The sequence below is a fragment of the Gasterosteus aculeatus genome, chromosome 16 (genome assembly GCF_964276395.1).
Source record: "Gasterosteus aculeatus chromosome 16, fGasAcu3.hap1.1, whole genome shotgun sequence".
NCBI lineage: Eukaryota > Metazoa > Chordata > Actinopteri > Perciformes > Gasterosteidae > Gasterosteus > Gasterosteus aculeatus.
In genome coordinates, this window is record NC_135704.1 from 5,234,724 (window position 1) to 5,260,433 (window position 25,710).

The 25,710-nt window shown below is 44.5% G+C and overlaps 3 protein-coding genes, 1 long non-coding RNA gene and 1 other non-coding gene across 5 annotated transcripts; 4 read left to right on the forward strand and 1 right to left on the reverse strand.

Annotated features, from left to right (window-relative positions):
• The first annotated feature begins 958 nt into the window (after nucleotides 1–958).
• On the forward strand, nucleotides 959–2,323 carry LOC120834273 (trace amine-associated receptor 13c-like). Its single transcript, XM_040202187.2, has 2 exons — nucleotides 959–1,044; nucleotides 1,204–2,323. The coding sequence occupies exons 1-2, from the start codon at nucleotides 959–961 to the stop codon at nucleotides 2,006–2,008; spliced, it is 891 nt and encodes a 296-aa protein (XP_040058121.2). The 3' UTR covers nucleotides 2,009–2,323.
• A 5,038-nt stretch (nucleotides 2,324–7,361) lies between these two features.
• LOC144388862 (uncharacterized) lies at nucleotides 7,362–8,218 on the forward strand. The gene is made up of 4 exons (XM_078091418.1): nucleotides 7,362–7,443; nucleotides 7,537–7,737; nucleotides 7,815–7,924; nucleotides 8,013–8,218. Exons 2-4 carry the CDS (start codon nucleotides 7,583–7,585, stop codon nucleotides 8,120–8,122), a joined length of 375 nt encoding a protein of 124 aa, XP_077947544.1. The 5' UTR covers nucleotides 7,362–7,443; nucleotides 7,537–7,582; the 3' UTR covers nucleotides 8,123–8,218.
• Nucleotides 8,219–8,459: 241 nt separating this feature from the next.
• Nucleotides 8,460–11,791, forward strand: LOC144388863 (uncharacterized). Its single transcript, XR_013453129.1, has 2 exons — nucleotides 8,460–8,903; nucleotides 10,696–11,791. It is a non-coding gene; the product is annotated as an uncharacterized LOC144388863 (long non-coding RNA).
• LOC120834543 (U6 spliceosomal RNA) lies at nucleotides 10,478–10,583 on the reverse strand. The gene has a single exon (XR_005714460.1). It is a non-coding gene; the product is annotated as a U6 spliceosomal RNA (small nuclear RNA).
• Nucleotides 11,792–12,617: 826 nt separating the features above from the next.
• LOC120833571 (uncharacterized) lies at nucleotides 12,618–19,867 on the forward strand. Its single transcript, XM_078091393.1, has 7 exons — nucleotides 12,618–12,885; nucleotides 14,893–14,977; nucleotides 15,208–15,394; nucleotides 16,549–16,668; nucleotides 16,884–17,221; nucleotides 17,359–17,527; nucleotides 19,714–19,867. Exons 1-7 carry the CDS (start codon nucleotides 12,618–12,620, stop codon nucleotides 19,843–19,845), a joined length of 1,299 nt encoding a protein of 432 aa, XP_077947519.1. The 3' UTR covers nucleotides 19,846–19,867.
• Nucleotides 19,868–25,710: the final 5,843 nt, after the last annotated feature.

Below are 25,710 nucleotides of genomic sequence, written 5' to 3' on the forward strand. Positions count from 1 at the left end.
TGATGTTTTAGAGCGTGTATCTACAGTACAGGATCGTGTTGTCGCTTGTCAGGATCAGGATCAGAACAGGAGTGTTGGGAGTCAGGAAGAGTTGGCTGTCAAATGTCACACCAAGGTTCTTGGCATTCAAAGTTGGCGTTAACACCCAGTTGCCAAAGTTAGTCAGTCAGTCTTGGGTAGGAGGACATTTTCCCGGAAAGAGAAGTAGTTCAGTCTTGTCGGGGTTGATTTTCAGATGGTGACCGGACATCCACTGAGAGATGTCAGTCAGACAGGCAGAGATCCGTGAGTGACGGCATCTGCGAAAAGTGGTCGGTGGAAGGTTCCCTTGTCCGAAGGGCAGGTTCCGGTGGTCGGTGGAAGGATCCTTTTTCAGTAGAGATATGGACCCGCCTCCTCCTGCAAATGACATGTTAATGACTACGACCATGGGTTCGCCGTAAATCATTTTTTCTGACTTTTAACTATTGAGAATCAGGCACAACACAGCGATCTGCAAGTAGCGCACCATCTTAAATAAAGTGATGTATGTCTTAATGTGATGCGATGCAGTAAATGTTTATCTAAATGTGAGCATATTATATTTGTATGAGTAGGTGCATGGAACTTATGATAGTACATTCCATGATCACATTGCATATGATCAGAAAATACTGGGTCAAAGGTCAACATCAAAATACATCACAGTCATCTCCAGCGGGAAGGAAGATGAGCATGGAAACTATTGTTCTTCAATCTCCATGGAGAAAGAAACAACAGCAGAGGTGATGAAGCAGGAGGGGTGGACCCAAAGTAAAGAGACAAATCAGTTGTAAGACAAGAAGCTTTGGCCAGTCAGCTGAAGCTGTTCTGCAGCTTCTCCTCTCCGGTGATGGAAACCTTGGTGGGAACTGAGCTTTGCTTTCCACAACTCATCAACACCTCCTGCAGAAAGACAATTCGTCCTCACTTAGAAGCAATGTTGATTTACATGTTGTTGTCCTCCATCTCTCTGTTCACTGTAGCTCTCAACCTGCTGGTCATCATCTCCATCTCCCACTTCAAGTAGAGACAGATTTAATTTATTTGTGAAAGTGGTAGATGGAAACCAGTGTTACAAATTTGTAGATTTTGCTAATTAATTTTTTTTTGTATTGTGTATTTATATTTGATCCCATAATCCCATTATTATTGATCCGAATATCAATATCTGTGTCCCTCCAGGCAGCTCCACACCCCCACCAACCTCCTCCTCCTCTCTCTGGCCATCTCAGATTTCTTCGTCGGTCTCTTCATGATCTTTCAAATAAGGATGATAGATGGCTGCTGGTTGCTCGGTGATCTCATGTGTTCTCTTTTGTTGATTCTAGCATCCATTATTACCATGTCCTCAATAGGAACCATGGTGCTCATATCAGTGGATCGATATGTAGCTATTTGTTATCCTCTGCATTACTTCACCAAAATCAAACTAAAAAGAGTTCAACTCTGTGTTTGTCTGTGCTGGATGTTTGCTGCTTTAATTTACAGTGTGCTGCTGAAGAATAACCTGCAACATCCAGGCAGGTATAACTCCTGCATAGGAGAGTGTGTCATTGACGTGAACTACATCGCTAATCTTCTTAATCTAATTGTTACATTCATTGTTCCCATTACTGTTATTGTCATTCTATATATTAGAATATTTGTGGTGGCTGTGTATCAGGCTCGTGCCATGCGGTCTCACATTGCAGTTGTGACAATGAAAGCAACCGCTAAAAAGTCTGAAATGAAAGCAGCCAGGAATCTTGGTGTTGTTGTAGTTGTGTTTCTGATATGTGTTTGCCCATATTATTGTTTTGTTCTAACATCCCAAAATACCGTGTACACAACCTCATCTGTAACCATTGTAATATGGTTGTTTAATTGTAACTCCTGTCTCAACCCTCTGATCTATGCCACTCTCTACCCCTGGTTCAGAAAATCAATTAAGGTCATTGTTACACTTGAGATACTGAAGCCTGGTTCCTGTCGGACCAACATGCTTTAGAGACACGCTGCATGGGTCTAAATTTAGACCTTTAGGCTGAACAACAATAAGAAGAATTTTATTCATGGTGCAAAATAATCAGGATTTCCCTTTTCACCTCAACTTATTGGGGCCAAAGCAAAAGGTCAATTTGTTTCCCCGGGCAGACCTACAATAACCTGGTACAGCTGTATTGTACATCACTATCCCTCTGATACTTTCTCTTGTTCTCCTGCCGCTTCTATCTTTTATTATGAACTGATTCAATGTAGAAAGTGCAAGCACATGTACAGCCTAAAAACAAGGCAAGCATCTTCAAAATGTGAAAGAAAAACATTGAATAGATTGTGCTTTCCAATTATGTGACTAAATGTGAATAGATACATTTAATACACAATACATATATTAAATCCATAAACAACAATATCATCTTTTATTACTTAAACTATTTTAATTGAAAATATCCAAATTGTAAGGTACAGTATAAGTGAGTCAATATATCGGCCTGAAAAGGGAATTCATTTTATCTTGCAAGTTTCAATATATGTTAAATGTGAACCATGATTTAATTACATTACAGTATAAAACTCTTAGTGTGAGAAAACGTTTGTGCTGATTGCTATTGGCTTATATTCAGTAGAAAAATATGCAACACGGTATTGATGCTTTCAAGTTGATATTGATAGATAGATGTAGACAAAACATCTGTACTTCAATCGGTGAGGAGAGCTAATTATAGTTGAGATGAGTTCAAGCTGCATTCAATAAAATACTGAATGAAATTACATTGTAACATTTTCATGATGGTGTTGAGAAACTTATATATAGAACGAGTTTGACAAGGTTTTTCTTTGAATAAAAAGTAAATCTTTGATACACTAAACAGTTCAATGGTGTATTATTATGCCAATAACCACTATAGAGAACAAAGCAATAGCAAATAGTTCATGCTTTTACTAGATATAGTTGATATAGATGAATTAGTTGATTTGCTATAGACTTGTTGAGTTTATTCTCATTAAAAGATGTGAATACGACATCACAAGTTTCACATTACGATATTTGTATTTACAAATAAAAGCTCAATTGCTTTTTCTGGTCCTCAAGAGGATCCACAAAAGGAGTTTCTTTTGGCTCAGCCATGAGTAAAGTAAGCAGGATTGGACGATGTAGAGTGTAACACAAATATTCTGCTTGACTTAGAGAAAAACATTTTGCTGCTTTGAAAATGAGGGAGATGAACCGAGTGAAAACTGGATTTCAGTAGATATAACAAAAAATGCCGCTTTAAATTCAGTTCCTTTATGTGTGAAGAGATCATTTATTTACATAAATGTATAAATAAAAATATACATGTAAATTATAATCTTCCCCCAAAGATATATTTGTGTGCAGGGCCTCACTTTATATCCATGCTTGTTGTAAACTCTTAAGGTGTATAAATAACATTTGACACTGATGTTAGTTTATTAACAACGTGTAGTTGAACATAAGCATATCGGAGAGAGAGTATAGCGCTGAACCGAGGGCTACGGGCCCAGGTGCAGCCGCACCTGCTGCGCCCCTATAGCTACGCCCCTGCCTCCAACTAGAGCCACCTACAGTTACTTGTTGCAGTGTTGATTTCGTCGACGAAAACTATGACGAAAAATGTTCGTTAACGACCTTTTTTCCATGACTAAGACGTGACAAAAACGATCTTAAAAAATAAAAACTATGACTAAATCTATTCTAAATTCGCTAACAGACAGGCAAAGTACGGCCCGTACGGCGGATATTAACGTGTCATGATGACGTCATCCACGAACCCAGAACGCTCGCTCACATCGGTGCAGCGGTGGTTCTTGTGCACCGACTACGGACCGCGACGACTATTTTACGCTTTGGTGAGTTTGAATGTGCGTTTCCTTAGTTTAGCTCAGCTGTCTCCGTTTAGCTGACTGTTAGCGGGCTGAAGCCGCGCTGCTTCACAGAAAGATGAAGACCCGACTGTCAGCCAGCAGAGATCCACGCGGACTTTTCTGCTCTGTTCTCTGGCAACGGAGGGCAGCGTTTCCTCGGCTGGATGAGACGGTCCGTTACAGGCTTCTCCAAACACGTCTAACATAATAAACTCATTGCAGGTTCTGAAGCCTCACGCATCGACCGTGAGACACACGCATTTCAACTATAGTTCACACGCCATATCGTGAGAAGACGGCGTTAAACCGTCTCGGCCACCGTACGTTCGTTACTAAGCAACATAGAGGCGCCAACACACGTGACAGGTGGATCCTTTTGATAGAACTGCGCAGTGCCGGTGAAGGATGTGGCGGGACACAGAGCAGATGGAGGAAAACCTGCAGGACACAAGAGAGAAGAAACTGGTCATGAAAACAACAAATAAACAAAGACAGAAAAAAATGTTGAATGAAAAGTGGGGGTCCAGTTTAGAAAGGCTGGTTTATGATGCAGCCAAGAAAATAATGTATTGCACCGATTGTAGGACGTTAAGGGGTCTCTTTTGTTGGGACAAGCAATTTCACAGTGGAAACAATAAAGGACCATGAAGTTTCAAAAGCATTGCAAGTAAACAGACAAAGACAACAAAGGGTTGCGTTTAGATCCCTGGTCCTCATGAAGTTGTTGACACCTGTGCCAATTTGTTAAATTGCCTTGCAAATAAATGCTTTGCTATTTGTTAAAATCCAAATCCTTTCATGTAATGATTTTTCACATTTATATTATCTCACAAAACACTTTAACCATTTGTTCTTGGCCCGGCTCCTCCATCAAATTTTACAACCCATTGTGGTCAAAAGGTTTGCCGACCCCTGCCATAGACCTGTCCCAAGAGGGATATCTGGAGGCTGTTAGGTGTGCCGTGAAAAAAAAACATTTTTTACATACTGTCACTTCATTGGTGAAAAAAAAGAAGAGCCAACTTGTGTGTTTGTGTGTGTGTGTCGTCGCGCTGTTGGTATGAAGGTTCAATACTCCCCTCTGCCTGTGGGTGGCGCTACTCAGCGTAATTAATAGGCAGATTTGCCTAGGTGACAATTAAAAAAATGCTTCTGCGTCGTTGCGTCAACGCACTCGTTTCAATTCATGGTTCTGCGTGTGTTGCAGAGGAATTCACCGCCAGAACAACAGGCGGAGTAACGTGTTTTTGTTGAAGACGACCTAGAGAGTCACGTCTATTTATTTATTTGTTTATTTATTTATCATAGACTTTATTGCCCCGAGCATCGCCACTGCTGCTTTTCATCGCGGACACATTTGTCCCGTATTTTCCTCCACAACTTTGTGCACCTCTCGACCGGCAAACCGGCGTTTGCGGCGATCTCCCTCCGTGAATCCAACCCGCTTCTACAACCCGCCAATGACGGCTTGTATAAGCGGTCATATTTACGCATTTCTTCCGACAAAAGTTCTTAAATCTGCTCCGTTCTCTCGTAAACATTATTGGTTTAAATAATGGCGGTATCGGGCTATGAAAGCAGAAATGTGAGACTCCGTAAAGGACGTAGTTAGCGGACCAATCGCAGCCTGGTGCGCTGCGGGAGGCTTAGAAAAATGTCTCGACACACGCAAGGAGGTGTGAAAAGCGCCGCAAGGGACACGCAAGGGGGTCTTGCCTGGTCCTGAGAAGGGAAGAAAAGGAGTTTAATATAGCTATTAAATGTGACCAGGGCTGTAGTGGAGGGTAAACGCACGTGAACGCCGTTTACGCACCTCTAGAATTTGGAAATAGCGTTTACGCACCTATAAATAGCGTTTACGCACCTCAAAGTTACCTGCGCCTTGTATTCTTCCGTTGGAATAATTCGAAATAAACTTGGTGTAATTTTAAAACAGCTAAGACTACATTTCCTATTGTTGAACATATAAACGCCGTAGTCTGAATCGTTTTCATCTGCGCTGTATTACGGTCTGTGAGCATACAATCGGTGCCTTGCGGCTGCAGCAGCGACACCAATCAGGATCCAGGAGGTGTGTAAACATACACGTTGTGGATCAGCCTAGTGGTCCCCAACCTTTCTTACCTCACGGACCGGTTTCATGTCAGACAATATTACGCGGACCGGTCGAGAAGGTCCGACGGGGGGGGGGGTAGTAGTCGTTGCAGGTGGAACCACCGACGGGGGGGGGAAGTAGTCGCGCGCTCTGTGTTCGCTGGTCGTGCACGGTGAAAGAAATACAGTGACGCGTAGATTACAAAACAAGTCAGTTCTCAATGTGAAAAAAAACATGCTGTATGGGCTATTTATGATGACATAGGTAGTACATGAGTGTTCCTTTAACTTATGTTGTCAGTGTAATTGACAGGCTGCTTAACTGGTTAACTCTTAAATTCAACATATTTTTTCAGGCAGTGAGAGGACAGGCAATGATGCAGAGAGCACAGGGAGAGAAAAACCAGGTCCAATAGAGAGAGGAGAAGCACAGAGGAGCCATGGCTCATGGTTCATGGCTCCTCTGTGCAAGGCAGGACCTGACGTGGAGGACGAGGAGGCCCTCTGGGCACTACTGTAAAAAGGGGACTCCATATGTAGATAGTTCTTAATCTGCAATTGTGTTGTTGTGTTGTGTTGACATACTTTTCTTTACTGTTTTCTTAAATTTAATAAACTACAAACTACTAACACATGTATTCATTGTCATTGATTGTATATGACTTTTACTGATAACATAATGCAATATAGCCAGGACAGCCTTACAGAGTCGCAACGCTTTGTGTTGCGTCGAGGTCTGTATGATCACAAAATTCAGAGTTTACCCACCTCTAATTTTACCACTACAGCACTGAATGTGACTAAAACTGAATACATTTTAAAATATTTTAAAATAAGAAGGATTAAAATGACTAAATGTGACTAAAACTAATATGCATTTTCAATTCAATTCATATTATTTTGTATAGCCCATAATCACAAATTACAAATTTGCCTCAGAGGGCTTTACAGTCTGTACACATACAACATCCTCTGTCCCGAAACCCACCATAAGCTTTACCTTAAAAGAGCTGATCGAATCTGCCCTCCGGACTGAAAGTGGAAGCTGGTTCCACAAAAGCGGAGCTTGATAACTGAAGGCTCTGGCCCCCAGCCTACTTTTTAAAACCATAGGAACAACAAGTAACCCAGCATCTATGGAGCGCAGCTGCCTTGTAGGGCAGTAAGGTATTAGAAGCTCTTTAAGATACAACGGTGCCTCACCAGCAAGTGCCTTGTAGGTGAGGAGAAGTACCTTAAAATCTATTCTTGATTTAACAGGGAGCCAGTGCAGAGAAGTTAATACAGGAGTGATATGATCCCTTTTCTTAGTTCTTGTTAATACACGTGCTGCAGCATTCTGAATCAACTGGAGAGGCTTAAGAGAGGCTTAAGAGATTTACATGGAGAATTTTTGTGGAGGCTGTCAGGTTCCACAGGGCAATTGAGGAGGTGCGAGTCTACGGACAACAAAAAGATCCGGTGAAAAAGATCATTATTATTATTATCGTCACGTTGCTGTGGCGACCACCGACCATCAGAATCATGTGAGTGTTGAATGTTTGATTTGTGCAGTTTTGTCAAATACCTCCGGAGGACGTCACCAGCTCCAGGGACGCAGATGGAGAACGCCGTCCAGTATGTGCGCAGCAGAGACAGGCAGAGGATGAAAGCTGCTGCTTCTGCTGGAGCATCTACCTCCTCCACCGCCTCCACCTCCAGCAGCAGCGTAGTCTCTGCATCGGCCGCAAGCCAGAGAGCCACGAGTGCATCACAGTACGTGTTCCTGAAGAACTGTTTGTGACGTGTCATTGTTAATGTCCTTGCGTGTCATTTATTGTGTGTCATAATAGGCCTCTTGGTCCAGCGCTTGTGGCGTTTGTCTCTCGGCAGCGTTCTCTATCTGCTGTGGAGATGCAGGCCCAGGTGAAGAAGCTGGTGGCCCCTAAGCCTGCATCTACAGGTCAGTCCAGCCTCCGATATTTACTGACGTTCCACTTGATCTACGCTCCTGTGTTCCTGGTTTATCTTCTGTCATCATGTGTCCGCAGCCTCCCACTTCAGCCCCTTCAGACCAGCTCTGTCCTCCCCCCGGTCATCTGTGGAGCCTACAGATGAAGAGCTGGTCAAGGCGGTAGTTGACTTGGAGACCTGTAAGTAAAGAGTAAAGTCATAAACAGGAAACACTTTGTTCACAAACAGAAGTACTTATATTGATTGTTGACGCTTTTTTATCTGATTTTAAAAACGTTTCTCGAATCAGAGGCAGAGAGCAGATGACTGGTAAGTTTCTCGGAGCAATAACACACCTTTAGAGATAAAATCTTTTGCACCATGCTTTTATCAGTGCCTGGCTAACTCAACATGTAGGAAGGAAGAGAAAGGCGGCCTTGCTGCTGCTGCAGGTCAGGAGTTGGATCTCTGCTGGTGTTTTTTACTGTGCTGCTGTCAAGGGCAAGACTGTGGAGCAGTGGAGGCACGAGCTCAAGAAGATTTAGAAGGGGGGTGGGGGACATTTTATAGTTTATCTATGTCTATTTAATCTCCATAACTGGCCATCATTTAGCACACTAAGATTATACCTTTTTTGAGGTGGGACTCGACCTGCTGACCTTCTGCATGACCTCGCACATGGAGCACAATAACCCCCTCCCCTTCTACCTTGCCTGAGGCAGGACTTGAACCACAGATATTTCACCTGCTTTCACTTAGAAGAACGAACCATAGGCTCTCGAAAGCCCCTTCTTCTCTGTTCCAATTGTTTCAATTCCCAGGAGCCAATGAGAGGCCGCAGAGCTTGTTTCAATTCTCGGCCGACCAATCAGAGGATCCACGGTTTGCGCGTCCAATCAGATGCTCAATTTGTTCCAATTCTGACTTCTCGATCCGCCATGTTGGATCACCGCTGGACTGCCGTCTCATTCTAACAATACTCGGCAGACGTAAGTACAACACGTCAACTATGTTCTCTTTTAGTACTACGGCGCATGGTAATGGGTGTTTATAATGAGTGAACGCAGGGATACTAATACTATTTAAATGTGAGTGAATGAAAATGAGTTCGCACACAACAAACCTGCTGCTGATCGATGCTAGCGGCGGCCGTGACGTCACACGTAACTTTTAGCAAAGATTTATGGTTATTATTACTAACTTTAGTTTAATACGGTGAATGGAGCTCAGTCTAAAACGCGTATTGGAGCTAATTGGTTCGTCTCTCCGTGTTTCTGTGGCCGTTTCCCATCCCCCCCTCGTCGGTACCCAAAAAATGATCCCTGGGACAAAACCAGTTGAAACCCCCTAGAGGGGGAATCTCCTCCTCACCTTTTCACCCTTGACGCGTTTTCATGCCTGAATGTGCTGTCGGAGACCGATGTGTTCACTGGTGACGTCACGTCTGTTTGAGGGCAGAGTTTAGATTCATAACTTCATGTTTAAATTGAACATTAATGCCTCGTCGGTATTCACAGCGTGCAGGTTTGTTGTACCGTCTAGCACAGATTCAGACTCCATGCGCGTGTTCTCGTTGTACTTCACCTTTTACTTTGTTTGAAAATGTCTTTTGACATTCCAGAGTCCATAAGTGGCGTTATTGAACATTATTTGCCATTAATATTGAAAAATAGTCAAAAGAAATAGCCAAAAGAAATTTTCAAACAAAGTAAAAGGTGTAGTACAACAAGAACACGCGCATGGACATATGACATGATTTTTGGGATGCTACTATTCACAACAGTGGAGGTATTGAATATTATTTGGCATGAATATTGAACATTATTAATAATTACTCAACAGCAACAACAAGTACACACCCGTGTATGAACACCATGACTTTGGCCTTGCTACACTTTTCAGTTCTGGTATTGACTATTCCTCCCAATCAAAAATATTCTGTAGTGTATATAAGCAGATCTTTCAATAACTACTGCTTTACTTCAACCACGCTTTTCGCCTTTTCTGTTTTTGTGGCGGAAATGGGCTTCAATATGATTTGAGACATTAGTGGAATAAACAGTCATTTGGGACACAAAAACTTCAAAACACAAACTTTCAACATTAATATCGTCCAGTGGCCCGTTTTTCGTTCTTGGTTTATCAATTGAATGACAGAAAAACAAATCGTATTTGGTTTTGGGTTCATCAATTGAATAACGGAAGAACGAATAATACACGGATTGTTTACAGTCACAGAACTGACTGATCACTCTGTGGGCAACGGCGCCCTCACGGGGGCAAACGAAGCTACTGCTTCTCTCTGATATTATACAGGAATGAGGACAGACTGTTTATAGTTTGGAGGACAGACATGTTTATTTTTCAGAAGACAAGACATTTTCATTGAGGTTAGACAGGTTCAATGAAGACTTTGAACTCCTAGGGAGACGCCGCTCTGCTGCTGCAGTAGCAACAGTGGCCGTGGTGGCGCCGTTTCACCCCAAGTGGGAAAAGTCTGTATAATAACCAGAGCAAATCCTAAAGCAATCCTATAATATCATAAAGATTCCAGATAATTAAAGAAAATGAGGAACGCTTCACGAATTTGCGTGTCATCCTTGCGCAGGGGCCATGCTAATCTTCTCTGTATCGTTCCAATTTTAGTATATGTGCTATCGAAATAACACAACAGCACCTAGTTTCTGAGGGGTTCTTAAACGCTTCTGAAGAGGTCGAGCACTCTGTGACGGTGGCACCACTTTAGGGAGTCTAAAACCATGTTTCCGTGTCTCTGTCTAGGTCCAAAACACAACTGCTGAGAGGTCTGGCTGCTGTGCAGTGAACCCTGACCATTCCACCGGCTCCAGAACCTGATCCGACCCGCTTCAGGTCCCGTCTACTCTGCTGAGGAGCGCGAGAGGGTTCTGGGAAATCTAGTCAGCCAGCGCTGACGTCACAGGATTGGTGAGCTGCAGACAAAGAGGACAAAAGAATCCCCTCACAGCTCCGCCTACATTCCTCCCAGACGACCTTTGACCACCAGTGAGCCATGGGAGGACACGCAGAGGCAAGGGGGGAGGGGGGCGCACAGAGAGTGACGTAGGAGGCAGACGCGTATAGAGTGACGAAGGAGGAAGCTTAGACGGAGGGGGGGGGGCAGCATGAAAGAGGCGGTACGAGGAGAGTCCTCACGCTGCTGCTGTCCCGACTTCACATGAAGATCCTCTTTGCGCTCTGAAGACGGCTGGATGACGTCACTTTTTCTTGGAGAATCGGTAACAATGAGAAACATTTGTTCAGAGCCACAAGGTGTGAAACTAACTCGCTGCGGAGACTAAGAAGAAGAGATCACAACCTCATGAGGAGACCCGAGGTCAGAGAGAAGACGTGATGGATTTTGGGGGGATTCTTTATGAAAAACGTGTCTCTCTGTATATTCCGCCACAACAACGGCTCAGATGAACAGACGCAGAGGAACATCTGCTCACGTCGTCCAGACCACACTTTGTGTGTGTTCCTCTGAACAAACTCTGCTCTTCCTGCTTCCTGTTTTCATAAAAACAAGAACACCGGTGCAGCTCCACAAAGGTCCAGCAGGTGTCGTCCTCCATGGAGTGAGAGGCGCCGTGGTCTGAAGGAAAATACAAAGTACAGCATGAAACATGAGCCACTACTACTCATTCGTAGTAATGTGACCTTATTGAACATTGTTATATTGTTTCACAGTAATGAATCCATAGTACATGCGTTTAAAGTGCGCAGGGAGATCCCCAAACAGTTAAAAACATGTCACAATTAATGAGGGATTTTGACTTTCTTCATGAAATCTCACCTCTAACGAATCAAGATTAGTTTTAATTGTGAGTTGAGAATAAATAATTTGGCTCTGCACAAACACCGAACAAGCTCTCAATCGAATTGAAACAAGCGTCAATAAAATTAAAAATTAAAAAAACATTACAAACTGGCCACACTCGGCTTCACGGTATAGCCTACTGTGCTGCTGTCGGGGGCAAGACTGTGGAGCAGTGGAGGGAGGAGGTCCAAAGGACTCATAGCGGGGGGGAAATGAGGGTTTTTATTTGTTGTTTTATTTACAGTTGTTATTATTGTCATGTGTGTGTTATTTAAGCAGGTGTTATAGTGTGTTATTATTGTCATGTGTTATTTAAGCTATTAAAGTGTATTTTCTGCACCTGGTTTTGAAAGCTTTTTCATTCCATACACACCTGTCTATTAGGGAAATCTCCATAACTGCCATCATTTAACACACTCTGTTTGCAACTTGCCGGAGGCGGGACTCGAACCTCAGATCTTCTGCATCACAGCCCACATCTGGAGCACAGCTAGCCCGTCCTCCCCTCACCTACCATTTTTGCAACCTGATCACAGAGAAGAACGAACCAGCAGACGGAGAACTTGTTCTTCTATAACGAGCCTGTCGCCATCTTTCCCGCTCCAGCATTCTTCCACTTGGAGGAGCAGCCCCAGTGGAGCAAGTCGGCCACTCTTCCCCGTGTGGCGTCCGCCGCTGAGCCGCACAGTCAAGCGGTGTCACGCAGACTCCGCCAGAAGGGCCGTCGGCTACCCAGAACCAGGCCGCGGAAAATGAGGACCAGCTCGGGGTTCTGGAGGGCAATCAGTCGGAAACTCCGGCCAGCGCCTCCAGAGAGCACTTCTGCCTGACGGAGTCCGCATCCGTCCCGGGGACGTTGAATAAAATGAGGGGCGGCGGCAGACACTCTGTGCATGCCTTCGCAGAACTCTCTAAAAGCCCCTCGACTCAGCCTCCCCGAGCCTGGTTCGTATCACTGGAGGGCAAACCCGCAGCTGAGATCCGGTACGCAGTGTCAGAGCAGCAGAGGCGGCGAAGGCCGGTTGAGAGTCGGGAGACCAGCTTAGACTCCGGCGTGGATATGAGCGAACTGAACCAGGCGCCTGGCCGCAGGGCCGTGACTCTGGAGCGCAATGCCACTTTTCTCAAAAGCAGTAAACGTGCACCTCCATAGTAAAACACCTCCAACATCTGAGTTTGTATACACAGGATAGATTCTGACACAATACTAATTTATCTTTTAATTGCTTCATGTTCTATATCGATGTTGTGGTGCCAATCCAAGTTGTGGGTAGAAGGCTAATTCATACCAGCGGATTGGCGACGGTTGGTAAAGCTGTACAAAAGTCCAAAGCATGTGAATTAAGCAGTTTTCTTCTAGCAGACTTTAATGCCTCAAACATAGTTTAAGAAAGAAATGAAATACTTTTGGATATCATGTCATACTGTTACGTTAGTTGCCACAACTGATGCCTCCGAAGGGAAAAACAGCCACACGATTGAGATTAATGAGGTCAAACACCTTCATAACGAGCACTGTGGAATTTTAACCGGCCGTTGGGATTAACAGACAGTTCACAAGGCTAACTGAACACGACTGAATGTCTCTTGTTTAACTGTCACCTGATTACGTGTTCTCATGTTTATTTTTGAATTAAAGTGAATAATTTAATATTTTAATAATAAATAAATAAATAACTCATGACCGTGGTATTTTTTGCATTTCAATATATACACTATATATATTATATACGTATAACTATTTTCTATGAATCCGGTTTTAAGGAATTATAGTCTATATACTGTATAAAGTTACTGTTAGATAATAATAATCTCTTCAATCTGAATTACAGTCACTTCTGGTTTCCGACATTAGTTTTGACTTTTCAATCAAATGTACCGCTATATTTCTACCAGCTCACTATGTGTGATAACAGAAACTATTTTCACAACACATACACAAAGCTTGATTCTTGCAGAATTGCTGAAATATGTAAACATCATTTTCCAGCTAAGAGGAGGAAAGGTCAGCACCAGTGAGGGTACATGTGAATAGTTGCACCATGTGGCCATTTCTTGAGCACTTTAGTGGTTTCCTGATAACTCCAGAAACACAAGGTCTAACATAGAACTGGATTGAAAAGATAGCTTCTGTCATTTAAAATATTGTATAGCATTATTCAAATTATACTGGTGGCTTGTATTTTTGGGGTTGCACTTTATCTACATTACTACATTGTATTACAAGTTTCCATAAATGCTTGATTCATTACCGTACAAATGATTCGTTACCTTATTAAATATTTGCTCATTTTCATACACTTGCATGGTGGCCACAGCAGGTTGTTAGCCGTGTACATCAGTCCAGTAACCTTTACTAGTGTAAATCACTTCAGTTAAATCTCAAAACTCACAAAAACAATTTAACATCCCACAAAATTAAACGTGCCATTCAAAATAATATAGTTAATTCTCCAAAAATAAAGCGTTCAAATGATCCACATACAAACACTATGATGTCAATAGATATTTCTGAGAACCAATTGAAGGGACGTAAGACAAACATAATTGTCTTAATTGTTTGTTTAATAAAAAGTCGTTGGACTAAAGATGATCTGTATGAAGCACATGCAGTCATGGTCACATCAACCTGTTGAGGGAACCAGAGAGAGAATTTGCCCCCTGGTCTTCCCCTCAGTTCATGTTTATGTATCTGCTACCTCCACGTTCCCATAAAAAAACCCACTATTATGCATAGCTGATTTGAAACGTTGATTGTGATTCTAATGAAATAGGAATAAAGATGAAGATCTCGCTCGTACATGAGCTCATAGCGCGTCATTGGACTGATAGCAGCTACAGACCAAAACGATTCCCTTTGTTACAATGACATTTAACTAACTATATCATCTTATGGAAGAGCTCATACAATAAATGTCAGCAGTCCAAACCAACAGCTTGCACATCACATATATTTCATTTGAAGAAACGTTTGGGCTGATTTGATAAGCAATAGATAAGCAATCTAGATTATTATAGTTATAATTAATCATATATTATCATAGACTGACTTCGACTACGAGCAGATCATTGACAAACATCCCTCCTCACTGTCTCTGCAAACCCCACATACCCTCACTTGTACCCGCCCCCATGGGTAGCTAGGATGATTGACAGGTTCCACAGCTTCACATGTCATGAGACCTTCTGTCACAGGCAGACGCTCCCCGTCCCCGGAATATTGAGGTGCGAAGATCGGGACCTCAGTCACCCCTCTGTTTTGAGCCATAATGGTTTGTGCCATCTGGGATCAGCCCACCGACTCACCTGGGGCTCGTCACTAATCAGAGCCAGCCCTGTACTTAAGCCTGTGACTCCCCAAAGCTCCTTGCGAAGTCTTGTGCATGTTCCATCACATTCCGAGCGTTTTCCCGATCTCCTGTTCTTGCCTGTTATTGACCTCTCGTTTGTCCCAGACCTCGTTCCTGCCTGCCTGATCCTCAACGGTACTTCTGCCTAACTCCACGTAATCCCGGCTTTCGACCACCCGCCTGTACTCCGGATACGACCACGCCTGACCCCCTGACGGTGCCTCTGTTTATCCCCGCTCTCCTGGCTTTCGACCCTCTGCCCGCCTACTGGACTCGACCACGCCTAACCCTTGTCTGTACTTCCACAATAAAGCTGCGCTCTGCGCTTGGGTTTCACTCCTGTCTCTTGTGGTGCGTTACACCTTCACTGACCCCCTGAACTCGGTAAATTAAAAAACAATTACTAGTATCCAACAACTTCTTCCCGTAAACACATTAACGCTTATAAAATAACAGGTTAACATTAAATATGTTACTAGTTATAATATCTTTATTATCTAATTATTGCATGGACCTGCAGCAGAGCTCAATTAATATATCCATATATAATGATATAAAGAACATGTTCAGACATTGTGACTGAGGACGCATTCCTATGTTCAGAAATGGTTGGATAAAACCTTAGAACACACAGACACAAAATGGACGTGCAGGATTCCATGGTTGCTATGGTCCTTCCGATGATTCTATGGAATCCTCATTTGAACATAAACAACCACTCAAGCAGTCACAAAAAGTGTTTCCTCAAGTTCAGCTCAACGATTTCTTGCTAACAGCCTTTTCTACTGCGGACTTCTTCCTTCATTACAAGAACTAAAGAGTCACAGAGACTGACCAGAGCGACTAAAGTAACATTCATCATGGAAAATGTGAGATTTGAACCCTTTGAATGTCAACAATGTTTTCTGTGTTTTACCGTTGAGACCTTCAGACCCCTAGAAGTGACGTGATAATCAGCTCTGCTATGAACACCCCCCCCCCTCTTTAATTAGACGACTGGTCTCAGCTGACAGCTGTACTGTACCTGCTTGATATTATAACGATTTAGTCAAAACCAAAGACCACACAAGTCTTCACCAAGTTTCTCCAGGAGGTTTAAATGCAGACAGTCGTTTCACTTGGTGATCACATGTTCCTTAATTCATGTTATTAATAGTTAAGTGCCGGTCCGCTAACACTGAGGCACATACAACCTGTCCACACGGCGTACTTGTGTGAGGAACAGGTGTTTACAGCGGCCCTGCAGCTCAGGCCCCTACAAACTTCATCTAGTCTCTGTGAACTTTCGATGGTTGAATGTGCTGATAGAAGCTCTACGCGTGTGGAAATACACGCCGTGTTTTAGGGGAAATATCAGTTGGTTTTCACAGTGAATTGAGAAATGAAACGTTCTGCTTTGACCGTGCTTGTAAAGCTTCCTTCTAACACAAGTCTATGTTGTTGCAGTGTGACGTTCCCGTTCTCCTGACCGACAACCAGACAGGAAGGAGAACCTCTGCTCGCCAGGCAGAGAGCGCGTCGAGGCCCTCAGCCTGGAGACAGTGTTCATGCTGCAGGGACAAGCAGGTGAGACTTGTTCTTTCAAACTGTTCATAATGGAATCCTCAGGACCCGGAGTGAGTCAGTGTACAAACAAGCAAAGAGATTGCATATTAAAAGTCCTTCAAAATGGACAGAATCTGTGAAGGTTCTCTGCAGTGCATGTGACGCAGAGGTTTCTCTGTGACAGTGTGTTGTTCAGTATGAAGTTCACTCACACCCTTTGATGTGTTGCTGACCAGGGGCCGACTCTAAAGAGAAAGCGCCGGCCCTCTGCTGCTCCCGGAGACCTTCACCAGAAGAGGAAGCGCACCTCCGGAGCCCGTCCCCTCCCTGACCATCCAGAGGTGCTGGACTGTGTCCCCGCTGTGCAGCCCTCCCCAGCTGGTGACCATTCAGAGTCTTTGGTGGAGAAGCCTAGAGCCACCATCCCACCTGCTGACCTGCCCCGAGTCTCCTGTGTGGCCCCCAGCCTCCAGCCCTCCACTGCTCCACTGCACGACGGGCCTCTGAAGATATTCAACCTCCCAGTGGAAGAATACCAGCAGCTGTACCACGAGGTTGTTGATGAAATGCTGAGGTGCGTTGTGTCAACAATCGCTCACATAATTAGCACATTCTTCCAATCACAACTAAATGTATCGCTCAATATTCCCTCACAGCAACATTTGAACCACGTGTGACGTTGTGATTAAACTTGTTGTTTTTACCTCTCAGGTTCAAGAGCGGCCGTCTGCGTCCTTACACTCTGAGCCTGGGGCGCGTCATCAAGCAGAAGCTGTGGCAGAGACTGGACCGTCCCCTGTTCACCGAAACAGTCAACGGAGACGGACTGGTGCACGTGGATGTCTCCTACGGGGTTGGAGTCTTCCCTCCCCTCCACCAGGTGGACATTTTGGGGGAGCCAAAGCCAGGGACACCACAGAAGAGCTGAAAACTCAAAAGTAGCAATCTGCAGTTGCTGCCTCCAACTGCAGGTTGCCGGCAGCTGCTACCAAACCCCCACCTTATGTAGGCTCAACCCCTAAACTGCTGTTACCACCTCCACCAGCAGATATTGGCAGACAGCTGGAAGCAAACCTTCACCTTGATCCTCTGCCAGTGACCTGCAGTTGTTGCCTCCAACTGCAGGTTGCTGGCAGCCAGCTGCAACCAAACCTCCACCTACATCCTCTGCCAGTGACCTGTTGATGCCGCCTCCAACTGCAGGTTGCTGGCAGACAGCTTCAACCAAACCTCCACCTACGTCCTACGACCACAGTTGCACCACCTGCAGTCTCTGCCAGCCTACAACTAAAATCCTCTGCCAGCAACCTGCGGTTTTTGCCTCCAACTGCAGTCTGCTTGCAGACAACTGCAACTTAATTCCATCTTAACAGCCTCTGCCACAAACCTGCAGTTGCACCCTCCACTTGCAGATTGTGGTTGAGGGGCTACAACCAAACCTCCACCGCCAGCTGTAGCTAAAAACCCAGCCTCTGTCACTAATCTGCTGTTACATTCTCCACCAGCAGATATTGGCAGACAGCTGCAACTGAACCTGAACCTTCTGCCTCTGCCAGCACCTGCAGTGTCTGCCTAAAACGGTTGGTTGTTGGCAGTCAGCTGCAACCAAATCTCCACCTAAATAGCCTCTGTCACTGACCTGCTATTGCTGCCTCCAGCTGTAGCTGCCTCCAGCATGGCCTACGCCAGTTACCTCTGTATGCCGCCTCCACCTGAACATACTGATGAACCCTAACTCTACCTCCCAAACCTCCACCTTCACGCATCTGCCGCAACCTGCAGTTACCGCCTCTAACTGTAGTATGCTGGAAGACATTTGTATAAAGATGCCTTTGAAGCCTCAACGTAAAGCCTTTGTCAGATCCTGTAGGTGCCGCCTCCACCTGCAGGGTATGGCAGGCAGATGTCGTGAAATCCTCCACCTTTAGCCTGCCAATGTGCAGTTGCCTACTCCACCTGTAGACTTTTGTAGAAAGCTGCAGCAGAACCTCCATCTAAAACCACTGCCAGTTACCTATGGATTTTGCCTCCACCTGAAGATCCTGGTGATAATCTACCTTTCAAACCTCCACCTTCAGGCCCCTGCCACAATCTGCTGATGTTTCATCCATGTGTCCAACCTCATCAAGATGCAACCAAAGCTTCACCTAAATTGCTTCTACCACAAACTTGCCATTCACCGTCTCCTCCAGTAGATTGTGGCAAGCGGCTGAAACCGAACCTCCACCTAGAGCCACCTACAGTTACTTGTCGGCACCTAAACGTCCACCTTCCTGCCTCTGGCAAAACCTGCTGCTCACCACCACCGGCAGTTTGTGCAGAGTGCTGCCTTTCAAATCTTCAACTACAGCCTCTGCCAGAATCTACATTTGTTCCCTCCACCTGCAGATTCTGGCACCTGCCGTTCCTCCACCTATGACCTCTAAATTGTCTTACTCCTGAGAAACTTCATCCACAACTCCCATTGAGACAGAATTCAACGTGCTCCAGCGCCTGCATCCTTTGCGATGCTACACCTGAAGCCTCTCCCAGCTGCAACCGAACCTCCTCCTACATAGCTTCTGCCAGCAACCCACAGTTGCGCCCTCTACCTGTAGATTGCACAGCCTCTGCTTACCTGTGGAAGCCTCCACCTGAAGATCCTTGAAGATCGCTAGAGCATCAACCTCCACATACAACCATCACCGTGCACCTACAACTCTGCCTGAACTATCTGCCAGCCAACTGTACGTCCTGCGATACAACATTAACCAAAGAGAGCTCAGCTTTCTCCTGCTGGTCTGAACTCAATTAGTGACATCAGGCTGATGCGTAGCAGAGTGATCATCCTGTAGACGTCATTTAGTTAAAAAAGGATGTTTTATATTTGAGTCTTATAAAATACCTGGAGTAAACTCTTGATGAAATGATAGACCTAAAATGTTAGAAAGTCTGTTTACTTTATGAATTTAAACATTCCTTCTATTGGCATTGGTTTCATAATTTGAGGGTGTTTTGGTGATGCCCGGTGACTTAAGACATTTTTTTGTGGTTTTCTCCAGTTGTTGTTGGACTCCACACGTCCAGATGTACCAGGAGCTGATCGAGAGCCGGGATCATTCCTTCTACCACAAGAGCCATGTTCCAGAGATGCTTATTCCTCCTCCACCTTCACCACCAACTCCTGCTCCTTGTCTTAACTTTTGCACTGTTGTTTAATAAATTCCATCATTGCTTTTGATCATTAGTTTTATTTAAATCTGAATTAATTGACAGAAAACTGATACTTTAATGTTCAAGATCCAATTGAGTAATTATGAATGACATTTTTTCATCCATTTTCTGTTTGTTGGTGTATCTTCCACAAAACACGATACCAAAAGCAAGCAGTAGTTTCAATTTGCATATTAAAACATTTCTGATAACAAACAAAACAGAATAGTCTTATGCAAAATAATATAATTGAGAAGTTTCATGGTTATTATTACTTTTATACTTTTTAGAGTTCTATTGTCTTGTATTTATTAAGATTTAGCACAACTTCAGAGATCCCTCTGAAATAGATGTTTTATCAAACATCCGAAGGTTTTGAATTATTTTTTATATAGCCTAAATAAACACATTTCAATTTTACCTCAGAGGGCATCACAATCTGCACAACAGTATTTTTCCTCCTTTCTCACCTCTTGGTCATCGAAGTCCACTTAGACAGTTTAGTGTCCGCTGTGCCTCGTGCACGTTGCCCGACCAGTAAACACCAACCAGGATGAATGAAGCAAACTCACAGGAGGAGTAAAAGGGTTTGCAGTTAATGATGAAAGATTCCAGATGAGGAGAACAGTGTTGTAGGATCATTGTTACGTCGTTGCACCAGCTGGTGTTGAAGAAGAAGCAGATTCCTCCACCCTTCGTCTTGCCGGAGCTCTGTGTCCCGGTCTGCTCTGAGCAGCTGGAAGCCCACCAGCTGGAGCGCTGAGTCCGGTATTGATCCAGAGCCACGTTATTGAACATTTTAACACTAATTACTTTGATACAGTAATACAATTCTAAATCCAAAATTCCCTTCATAAAAAGACCATGACTCAATGTTTCGAACCAAAATTAAACATATCTTTAGGAACCATTCTTCAGCTAGGTTTCAGATATCTGTTCAGGGAATCTTGCACATATTGACTATAAGAATCTCTAGTGTAAATTACTCAATAATAAGCCTTTGATTAATGCTTCATTATGTTGAGTCATCATGGAGTGCTACCAAAAACCTAATTCATACTTAAAAATTGTAAAATTACAGACTCCGTTGGGGCCGAATCAATATTTAGACCTCATGTTTAAGGAGTTTAAATACAAAATGTAAAATTACTAGATGGCAGTAGTGTCGACCGAACCATCGTCTATGATTTTACCGGTCTGGCCCACTGATCAAAGGTCTGGCCCTAACCTAAAAGTAGTTTGACACCCCTGCTGTAAGAGAACGTGTGGCTCAGGTGCCTCAACCATAATCATAAAACTGATTTATGGCAACTGACCTGTCGTACAAACAACATCCGTACTCGGATGATGTGGCTCCGCTCACTCGGCTCCTCAGCTCAATGTTGTGACGCCTGCCACGGAGTTGCCACAGATTCACTGAAGATCGTCACAGATTCACTGACGATCATCACAGACTTGCCATTGAGGGCCAGTGCCACAAGGAGGATCTCGGCCCTGCTGCATTAAGTACTTCAACAATGAGAGCCGGCCCTTTGACCTATCTTTAGCCAGAGTAATCCCGACCATTAGAGAAGCATCTGAGCCGTCACGCCGGGGCGTCAGTTCAGACGGTGTGTCTGTGCATTGCTGATCGAAAGGTTAAAATCATTGTAAAATCATCATCATCAAAATACTGTTGTGCAGATTGTGATGCCCTCTGAGGTAAAATTGAAATGTGTTCATTTAGGCTATATAAAAAATAATTCAAAACCTTCGGATGTTTGATAAAACATCTATTTCAGAGGGATCTCTGAAGTTGTGCTAAATCTTAATAAATACAAGACAATAGAATTCTAAAAAGTATGAAAGTAAAAATAATAACCATGAAACTTCTCAATTATATTATTTTGCATAAGACTATTCTGTTTTGTTTGTTATCAGAAATGTTTTAATATGCAAATTGAAACTACTGCTTGCTTTTGGTATCGTGTTTTGTGGAAGATACACCAACAAACAGAAAATGGATGAAAAAATGTCATTCATAATTACTCAATTGGATCTTGAACATTAAAGTATCAGTTTTCTGTCAATTAATTCAGATTTAAATAAAACTAATGATCAAAAGCAATGATGGAATTTATTAAACAACAGTGGAAAAGTTAAGACAAGAAGCAGGAGTTGGTGGTGAAGGTGGAGGAGGAATAAGCATCTCTGGAACATGGCTCTTGTGGTAGAAGCAATGATCCCGGCTCTCGATCAGCTCCTGGTACATCTGGACGTGTGGAGTCCAACAACAACTGGAGAAAACCACAAAAAATGTCTTAAGTCACCGGGCATCACCAAAACACCCTCAACATATGAAACCAATGCCAATTGTAGGAGTGTTGTAGGTGCACGGTGATGGTTGTATGTGGAGGTTGATGCTCTAGCGATCTTCAAGGATCTTCAGGTGGAGGCTTCCACAGGTAAGCAGAGGCTGTGCAATCTACAGGTAGAGGGCGCAACTGTGGGTTGCTGGCAGAAGCTATTTAGGAGGAGGTTCGGTTGCAGCTGGGAGAGGCTTCAGGTGTAGCATCGCAAAGGATGCAGGCGCTGGAGCACGTTGAATTCTGGCTCAATGGGAGTTGTGGAGGAAGTTTCTCAGGAGTAAGACAATTTAGAGGTCGTAGGTGGAGGAACGGCAGGTGCCAGAATCCGCAGGTGGAGGGAACAAATGTAGATTCTGGCAGAGGCTGTAGTTGAAGATTTGAAAGGCAGCACTCTGCACAAACTGCCGGTGGTGGTGAGCAGCAGGTTTTGCCAGAGGCAGGAAGGTGGACGTTTAGGTGCCGACAAGTAACTGTAGGTGGCTCTAGGTGGAGGTTCGGTTTCAGCCGCTTGCCACAATCTACTGGTGGAGACGGTGAATGGCAGGTTTGTGGTAGAAGCTATTTAGGTGAAGCTTTGGTTGCATCTTGATGAGGTTGGACACATGGATGAAACATCAGCAGATTGTGGCAGGGGCCTGAAGGTGGAGGTTTGAAAGGTAGATTATCACCAGGATCTTCAGGTGGAGGCAAAATCCATAGGTAACTGGCAGTGGTTTTAGATGGAGGTTCTGCTGCAGCTTTCTACAAAAGTCTACAGGTGGAGTAGGCAACTGCACATTGGCAGGCTAAAGGTGGAGGATTTCACGGCATCTGCCTGCCATACCCTGCAGGTGGAGGCGGCACCTACAGGATCTGACAAAGGCTTTACGTTGAGGCTTCAAAGGCATCTTTATACAAATGTCTTCCAGCATACTACAGTTAGAGGCGGTAACTGCAGGTTGCGGCAGATGCGTGAAGGTGGAGGTTTGGGAGGTAGAGTTAGGGTTCATCAGTATGTTCAGGTGGAGGCGGCATACAGAGGTAACTGGCGTAGGCCATGCTGGAGGCAGCTACAGCTGGAGGCAGCAATAGCAGGTCAGAGGCTATTTAGGTGGAGATTTGGTTGCAGCTGACTGCCAACAACCAACCGTTTTAGGCAGACACTGCAGGTGCTGGCAGAGGCGGAAGGTTCAGGTTCAGTTGCAGCTGTCTGCCAATATCTGCTGGTGGAGAATGTAACAGCAGATTAGTGGCAGAGGCTGGATATTTAGCTACAGCTGGCGGTGGAGGTTTGGTTGTAGCCCCTCAACCCCAATCTGCAAGTGGAGGGTGCAACTGCAGGTTTGTGGCAGAGGCTGTTAAGATGGAATTAAGTTGAAGTTGTCTGCAAGCAGACTGCAGTTCGAGGCAAAAACCGCAGCATGCTGGCAGAGGATTTTAGTTGTAGGCTGGCAGAGACTGCAGGTGGTGCAACTGTGGTCGTAGGACGTAGGTGGAGGTTTGGTTGAAGCTGTCTGCCAGCAACCTGCAGTTGGAGGATGGATTGGATGGAAGACTCCAACCCCGTAGGAGACATCCACGTGCACCAGTCCGCCTCCGTTGACTGTTTCGGTGAACAGGGGACGGTCCAGTCTCTGCCACAGCTTCTGCTTGATGACGCGCCCCAGGCTCAGAGTGTAAGGACGCAGACAGCCGCTCTTGAACCTGAGAGGTAAAAACAACGAGTTTAATCACAACGTCACACGTGGTTCAAATGTTGCTGTGAGGGAATATTGAACAATACATTTAGTTGTGATTGGAAGAATGTGCTAATTATGTGAGCGATTGTTGACACAACGCACCTCAGCATTTCATCAACAACCTCGTGGTACAGCTGCTGGTATTCTTCCACTGGGAGGTTGAATATCTTCAGAGGCCCGTCGTGCAGTGGAGCAGTGGAGGGCTGGAGGCTGGGGGCCACACAGGAGACTCGGGGCAGGTCAGCAGGTGGGATGGTGGCTCTAGGCTTCTCCACCAAAGACTCTGAATGGTCACCAGCTGGGGAGGGCTGCACAGCGGGGACACTGTCCAGCACCTCTGGATGGTCAGGGAGGGGACGGGCTCCGGAGGTGCGCTTCCTCTTCTGGTGAAGGTCTCCGGGAGCAGCAGAGGGCCGGCGCTTTCTCTTTAGAGTCGGCCCCTGGTCAGCAACACATCAAAGGGTGTGAGTGAACTTCATACTGAACAACACACTGTCACAGAGAAACCTCTGCGTCACATGCACTGCAGAGAACCTTCACAGATTCTGTCCATTTTGAAGGACTTTTAATATGCAATCTCTTTGCTTGTTTGTACACTGACTCACTCCGGGTCCTGAGGATTACATTGTGAACAGTTTGAAAGAACAAGTCTCACCTGCTTGTCCCTGCAGCATGAACACTGTCTCCAGGCTGAGGGCCTCGACGCGCTCTCTGCCTGGCGAGCAGAGGTTCTCCTTCCTGTCTGGTTGTCGGTCAGGAGAACGGGAACGTCACACTGCAACAACATAGACTTGTGTTAGAAGGAAGCTTTACAAGTACGGTCAAAGCAGAACGTTTCATTTCTCAATTCACTGTGAAAACCAACTGATATTTCCCCTAAAACACGGCGTGTATTTCCACACGCGTAGAGCTTCTATCAGCACATTCAACCATCGAAAGAGTTCACAGAGACCAGATGAAGTTTGTAGGGGCCTGAGCTGCAGGGCCGCTGTGAACACCTGTTCCTCACACAAGTACACCGTGTGGACAGGTTGTATGTGCCTCAGTGTTAGCGGACCGACACTTAACTATTAATAACATGAATTAAGGAACATGTGATCACCAAGTGAAATGACTGTCTGCATTTAAACCTCCTGGAGAAACTTGGTGAAGACTTGTGTGGTCTTTGGTTTTGACTAAATCGTTATAATATCAAGCAGGTACAGTACAGCTGTCAGCTGAGACCAGTCGTCTAATTAAAGAGGGGGGGGGGTGTTCATAGCAGAGCTGATTATCACGTCACTTCTAGGGGTCTGAAGGTCTCAACGGTAAAACACAGAAAACATTGTTGACATTCAAAGGGTTCAAATCTCACATTTTCCATGATGAAAGTTACTTTAGTCGCTCTGGTCAGTCTCTGTGACTCTTTAGTTCTTGTAATGAAGGAAGAAGTTCGCAGTAGAAAAGGCTGTTAGCAAGAAATCGTTGAGCTGAACTTGAGGAAACACTTTTTGTGACTGCTTGAGTGGTTGTTTATGTTCAAATGAGGATTCCATAGAATCATCGGAAGGACCATAGCAACCATGGAATCCTGCTCGTCCATTTTGTGTCTGTGTGTTCTAAGGTTTTATCCAACCATTTCTGAACATAGGAATGCATCCTCAGTCACAATGTCTGAACATGTTCTTTATATCATTATATATGGATATATTAATTGAGCTCTGCTGCAGGTCCATGCAATAATTAGATAATAAAGATATTATAACTAGTAACATATTTAATGTTAACCTGTTATTTTATAAGCGTTAATGTGTTTACAGGAAGAA

What these genes read in the sequence shown, in the direction of transcription:
- LOC120834273 (XM_040202187.2), top strand. Translation starts at nt 959, where the DNA reads ATGTTGATTTACATGTTGTTGTCCTCCATCTCTCTGTTCACTGTAGCT. An exon ending in ATCTCCATCTCCCACTTCAA is followed by an intron (nt 1,045 to 1,203) that starts GTAGAGACAGAT and finishes GTGTCCCTCCAG; the next exon opens with GCAGCTCCACACCCCCACCA.
- LOC144388862 (XM_078091418.1), top strand. Translation starts at nt 7,583, where the DNA reads ATGGAGAACGCCGTCCAGTATGTGCGCAGCAGAGACAGGCAGAGGATG. An exon ending in AGAGCCACGAGTGCATCACA is followed by an intron (nt 7,738 to 7,814) that starts GTACGTGTTCCT and finishes GTGTCATAATAG; the next exon opens with GCCTCTTGGTCCAGCGCTTG. An exon ending in CCCTAAGCCTGCATCTACAG is followed by an intron (nt 7,925 to 8,012) that starts GTCAGTCCAGCC and finishes ATGTGTCCGCAG; the next exon opens with CCTCCCACTTCAGCCCCTTC.
- LOC120833571 (XM_078091393.1), top strand. Translation starts at nt 12,618, where the DNA reads ATGAGGGGCGGCGGCAGACACTCTGTGCATGCCTTCGCAGAACTCTCT. An exon ending in TGCCACTTTTCTCAAAAGCA is followed by an intron (nt 12,886 to 14,892) that starts GTAAACGTGCAC and finishes CCCCATGGGTAG; the next exon opens with CTAGGATGATTGACAGGTTC. An exon ending in CATGCTGCAGGGACAAGCAG is followed by an intron (nt 16,669 to 16,883) that starts GTGAGACTTGTT and finishes GTTGCTGACCAG; the next exon opens with GGGCCGACTCTAAAGAGAAA.